The sequence below is a fragment of the Rattus norvegicus genome, chromosome 1 (assembly GCF_036323735.1).
Source record: "Rattus norvegicus strain BN/NHsdMcwi chromosome 1, GRCr8, whole genome shotgun sequence".
In the NCBI taxonomy this organism is placed as follows: domain Eukaryota; kingdom Metazoa; phylum Chordata; class Mammalia; order Rodentia; family Muridae; genus Rattus; species Rattus norvegicus.
In genome coordinates, this window is record NC_086019.1 from 250,600,292 (window position 1) to 250,606,343 (window position 6,052).

Consider the following 6,052-nt stretch of genomic DNA (forward strand, 5'->3'; position numbering starts at 1 on the left):
TTCCAGGCCAAGCAGAGATGCACGGACTCAAGTCTCAAAACAAAAAACAGAACCAAATTATTTCCTCCTTGCCTTGACCCATCACTACCACCACAAGACCATGTGGGCAGGCTCTGGCCCGAGGCGAGAGATCAACTTTAAAAGCCTGCAGCTTAAGATTCTGCCCTTCCACTGTATTTTACAAGAGGTGCCCACCAGGGTATGTGCCCACATGAGAGCTCAGTTCCCGATTCCTCTTAGTTTCTTGGGTCCTGTAGGTGTCTGTCTGGCAGAAGTCACTATGCCAACCTCATTGCTGTAGCCAGTTCAGTCAGGACTGTTAGGATGACTGCATCCTGCTCTTTTGTGAGTCCAGGCTTATTTTACTGAGAACCTGGAACTCTGAATGAAGCAGCTATGCACTGTTACACTGTTACTGCCTCCTAGGCAACTCCTCGCCCCTTTGTAGCAGGTCTCAGCCCTCAAACCTGATGTTCCTCTGGGGCATCTCAAACTCCGGCTCACCGTCCATCCCCAGCAACTTGCATCTGTGTGGCTGATGTACGAAGTGTGTGAGAACGGGGGTGGTGCTCCTATAAATACTTGGTGTCAAGGTTCATGGGATTTTCTTTAAAACTTTATTAAATCCAACTATGGAGGATATGGTATCAGGAAAGTCTCACACAGTCTCGGTGCCTGCCTGGAATCCCAGGCACTGTGGAGGCTGAGGCAGGATGGCAAATTCAAAGTCAGATTAGGTGGAGGGAAACGGGGCTGGAAGGGATGATTCAGTAAGTACTTGTACTTGCTATACAAACATGGGGAACTGAGTTTGCACTCTTGGTACCCACACTTAAAAAAAAAGAACCAAAACTGGGCACAGTACTGCATACCTTAAATTCAGGAGGCAGAGGCAGAGGGATCTCTGTTTCAGGCCGGCCTGGTCTACACAGTGACTTCCAGCAGAGTCAGAGCTACATAGTGACCTGTCTTGAATGGAATGAATGGATGGATACATAATTCTAAAAGAAAGGGCAAACAGTGGGTGGGGTATGCAGCACACACTTGTAATCCCAGGACCTAAGTACTTGGGAGGCTGGGCCAGAAGGATCGTGGGAGGTTGCTGACCATCCAGTAGAACTGAATTAGTGAGTCCCAGCTTCAAAGACAGACTGTCTCAGTCCCAAAAATAAAGTGGAGGGTGATCAAGGAAGATGTGTTGACCTCTGGCCTCCACATGCATGAATACATGTGGTCATGTTCAACTACACACACACACACACACACACACACACACACACACACACACACACACACGAACCAAAAAAAAAATAATATAAAAGGGGCTGGGGGGGTTGGGGATTTAGCTCAGTGGTAGAGCGCTTGCCTAGGAAGCGCAAGGTCCTGGGTTTGGGTCCCCAGCTCCGAAAAAAAGAAAAAAAAAGGGGGGCTGGGAAGAGCGCTTGGTAGCAGAGTGCTTGCCTGACATCTGTGAAGCCCTGGGTTCAATCTACACACGCACATTCACAACTTCAAAATGGTCTAGACCTCAGCATCCTCATCTCTATAAAGCAGAGTGTGCCTACCACTTGGCATATATAAATCCATAGGGTACTACAAGAAGGAGGAATTTTGTTTTGAATACCTCACTCTCCCAACCATTTAAGTATGACTGTTTACCAGTGAGAGAAGGAAAACACTAGGTCAGGGTGGGGGATGGGACAGCAATTTACTCATGGTTACAAAGCCAGGATGCAGCAGTAGGGACTGAGTTGGTCCGCACTAAGTGAAGCTGGAGTCCTCGAGCAGCAGGTAGCTCATCCTTGGGTACCATAGGAGGGGATGGCACCCAACAGGAGAGGTGCCTGGAGGGCTTGGCAGCAGAGGTCAGAGATTAGCTGTACCAAAAAGTTACTTTACACAGCATGGGGAAAGCTGAGGTCAGATTGCTACAAATCTAAGGCCAGCCTGGGTTACAGAGTGAGGTTGTCAGCACTAGGGGAGGGGTGCAAAGAACGGACTTCCCATGTTAAAGGGATGTACACAGAGATCCTGTCTCAAACGGGAAGACTTCCAGGACTTGGTGGTACACAGCTTGAATCCCAGCTCTCAGGAGCCAGAGCCAGGGGATCTCTGAGTTCAAGGACATCTAGTCTATAGAGTGAGTTCTAGGATGGTCAAGGCTACAGAGGAAAACCCTGTCTTAGAAGAAAAAGTCAGACAGGAAGCAACGAGGAATCCTGTCCAGAGACTATGAGGCTGAGTTGAATGAACAGATGTGTCAAGAACTTCAATCTAATCCCCTTTAACCATCCCAAGCCATTTTACAACTGCCAAAGAAATGGCTTGATCTTGGGTTTTGCCAAGTATAGTAGCACAGGGCTTTAATCCTAGCACCCAGCACCTAGCAGGCAGAGGCAGGGGGATAAGGCCAGCCTGGTCTACATAGCAAGCTTCAGGACAACCAGGACTACACAGATTCTGTTTCAAACAAAGGTCTTTTTCTTTCTCTCTGTAGACTATGGCTGAAGGCTGGGCAGTTCGAGAAAAACACAGGCTTTGTGCACTCCCATTCTTAGAAAAAACTCTTCCCTCCCTGCACAGAGCCTCCTTGCCTTCAAACCCTGAAAGCATTCTTAGAATATGACCAATGGGAGAGTCCGTGGAACAGTTCCCAAAATCTCACAGGACAGCAGACAACATGGCCCTGCTGGTAAGGGGCACACACCACCAAGCCAGACTACCCAAATTTGATATCCAGGATTCAAGCTGTGGAAGGGAAAACCTGCCACAATTGTCATCAGACTTTCATAGACTTTCCTAATGCATATGTTAACTCTCTATACACATACACGGAACAAATAAATGTACAAAATCCAAATAGCTGGGTGAAGTAAACGCTATTTTCATCCCTGTAATCCCAGCACTCAGGAAGGTAGAGATAGGGGGAAATCTCTTGAGTTTGAGGCTATCCTGATCTATGCATAGTGAGCTCTAGGCCAGTGAGACTCTATCTCAAGATGTGCGTGTGCAAAATAAAATATAGCCAGAAGCGCTCAAACACACTGCCTCTAGGAGTTAACTAAAACATGGTGGCTCCAGCCAGACTTACCCCAAGTACTACTGACACCCCACATGGTCTTCATTCCCCTCAAACCTGCAATCAGAAACAAAGACCATTTTCCAAAACAAAAACCAAGTTTATTCAGCAGACATTTTAATTATGAATCCTTTAAATCAGGACCACCACAATTTCAGACACTCCGTTGCGAAGTCTACATCAACAGCCACATCTGGAGGATGAACAAGCCATTGAATCTTAAAAAAAAAAAAAAAAAAAGTTTAGCTACCTTAAAGTTTGGGGTGGCACCTCAGAAAACGGTGCCCTTGGGTTTCACAAGGGGAAAAGCCAGCACTTTCTCCTCCCGGAATCATATTTTTAAAAAAACAGTTTCAGTCACCAAGAACTGACAGGTGAGGAAAGCGGGAGACTCCCACCAACTCTGCAGAGGGCCAAAGGAACAGAAAAGTGTACCCACTGGGTTCATCCCAATCCACACACACCACAAACACATCAGGCGGCGGGTGCAGGGAGGTCAGGAGTTGTTTATGACCATTTCTGAGAAAGCTGGTGCTATGGCCAAGAGTGGCCTAGCAGGAGGAGGAGTTCTGGGAAAGAAAAGCACAGAAAACGCAAATAACTCTCCCTACACAGCCCTGTCGGCCTCTGAGTCCTCGGGAGACTCCAAGCGGTGGCAAAGCGACACTTAGGTCTGTGATTGGATCCAGAAAAAGACACTGGGTTAGTGCTCCCAAGAATCCCTCAACACCCGACTCAATCAACCTGACCTTGAGTCCAAGCTGGCAAGGTCAAGTCATTTGCACTTAAACTCATCTCTCCCCACCTTTGGGAATTCACCAACTAGGTTCCATCGCCCACCTTCACAACCACAAATTAAGCAGGAGAAAGCAAGCGTTGCCAACCCACCCATCTGCCAACTTTTTATGTTCTTCACCCTAGACCCTCTCTAGTCTGCAATTGTAGCACCATATTCAGAAAGCTTCTCTACCCGAAAATAACGAGATCATATATGCCTACTTTTGGTTTTCAAGTATTGTTAGAAGCCCTCCCAATTCCCGCCCCTGCGAGACACATCTATAAACAATCCAAGCACACGATGCCCAAGGGCTAAGTCAGTTCCAAGTGGATCAAGTAGCTGCCACAGTTCTCCCGGTAGATCCCAGGTTCTCGGCTGCCGGTGCTGCTCAGTCGAGTCCGTTTTCTCTAACAGCCTCTCACGGCCGGTAACTTTGAGGCTGTAACCCGAGGGATGGACGACAGCTTCATCTCCATACTGTCCCGGGCAAGACACTGTTGGAACCGCGTAGTCGCGTCCTCTTCCTCCTCCAGAGACCCCGGGTCAGAGCCAGGAGCCCGAGGGCTGCAGGGTGACTGAGTCCGGTCCACTTCGGCCACCCCCGGAACCCGGGGCGCTCGCGGGGCTCGTGGCCGCAACCGCGGCGACCGCTCGCTGGAGCCTGCGCACCGCCTCCTTGATGAGGTTTCCGGAGAGCACGAGCTGCTGCAGGAGCCGGTGAGGGTCGTCGTCCGCTGCGCGCGATCCGCTTGCGGTACACCGCCGCTGCTGGATTCTCCGAGAAGCCAAGGCGCCGGGGAGCCACCCTCGCCGCCCAGGCCGGGGCAGCGCGCTGGCGCCCGGGGCGATCTCTGCCACGCAGTAGGGCGCCGCCCGGCCCCGCACCCGCCCGCGCTCCCCCAGCACGCAGCGCACCGCCCCCGGGGGCGCAGGGTCTCCGGCCTCCGCTGATGCTGCCGGCCGCAGCAGCCTCGCTGGGCCCCCGACCTTGTCCGCCGGCAGCGCCGCCAGGACCGGGGGCGCGGGTGGGGGACCCGGGGCGGCACACGGCGAGGCCGGACTATCGTGCGCCGCGTCCAGCTGCAGCGTCTCGCCGATCTGGGCGATGAGCCGGTCCACGTCGGTCGAGCCGCCCAGAGTCACCGACTGCTGCAGCAGGAGGAAGCTGTCGTCGTCCTCCTCCCCCTCCGCCTCGTCGCCGGCTTCCTCCTCCTCCTCCTCCCTCCGGCACGGCATGGCCCCCCGCCCGGGCCCCCGCGGCTGTGCGGGCGTCTCTGGCCGCTTGGTTGGCCGCGGGCTCGTCGGGCCGCGGCTGGGGCGGGGGCGGGAGCGGGGCGGAGGCCCGGGCTGGGCGGGTGCCGAGCCTGGGACCGAAGAAGCCGGGACCACCGGGCAGTGGCACCGCGCGCCTTAGAGCCGCGGGAGCCGGAACGCTACCGGCTCGGCTTGATTTGTAAACAATGGGTGACGTCGCGCGGCTCCTACCACCGCGCGCGGCCGTGGGGGGATAGGTTCACTAGAAGACTTAGGGGCGCGGGACCGCACGCACTGTGCGAGACCGCTGCCCAGCTCTCGGCCCAGTGCTAGTTTTTATGCTTGCAAGCGACTCCCGTGTCCGGGCACCGCCTTCGCCGAGCCCAGGTCCTAGGACCTGTCGGAAAAGAGCTCCTCTCGGAGACTGCCAATTGGCTTCTCCCACTCGCGGACACACACACACCCCCCCAGCACACCCAGCCCCTCCTCCGCCTCTCCCGCTCCATCCCCACGTGTGGGCAACGCCTGCGCCCGCCCGGGGGAGGGGCGGCCCGGATCGTGGGTGTAGGGGGAGGAGGAGGAGGAGGAGGAACCGACGCTGTTGGGTAGCGGACCCTGTGGTCAGAGCTTCCCAGACTTCCTGCTGTCCCTGCCATTCTCAGAGCTACGCCGTTGCTGGAGTTGACTGTTCTTGTAATTCAAAGGAAAATGTTCTTGTAACCGTAGGATTCAAACGAGAGTAACAGACTTTTTTTTTTCCTTTTCAGCCTCTTCTCTGTACATTACACAGCCACACACAAAAAACATTGCAGTTTGTTTTAAACATCGCATTAAATTATAAACGCTTTTCCAGTGATTGCAAGCGCTTTGAAGGTACTGTAAGGATTACGTAAGTTTCCATTAAGTGCTTGTAATTGTTTAAATTCCTTCAGCGGTTGCTG

At 53.2% G+C, this 6,052-nt stretch overlaps 1 protein-coding gene across 1 annotated transcript; it reads right to left on the bottom strand.

Moving 5' to 3' along the window:
- Positions 1 to 3,158: 3,158 nt before the first annotated feature.
- On the bottom strand, positions 3,159 to 5,488 carry Frat2 (FRAT regulator of WNT signaling pathway 2). The gene has a single exon (NM_001401121.1). It carries the CDS (start codon positions 5,091 to 5,093, stop codon positions 4,401 to 4,403), a length of 693 nt encoding a protein of 230 aa, NP_001388050.1. The 5' UTR covers positions 5,094 to 5,488; the 3' UTR covers positions 3,159 to 4,400.
- Positions 5,489 to 6,052: the final 564 nt, after the last annotated feature.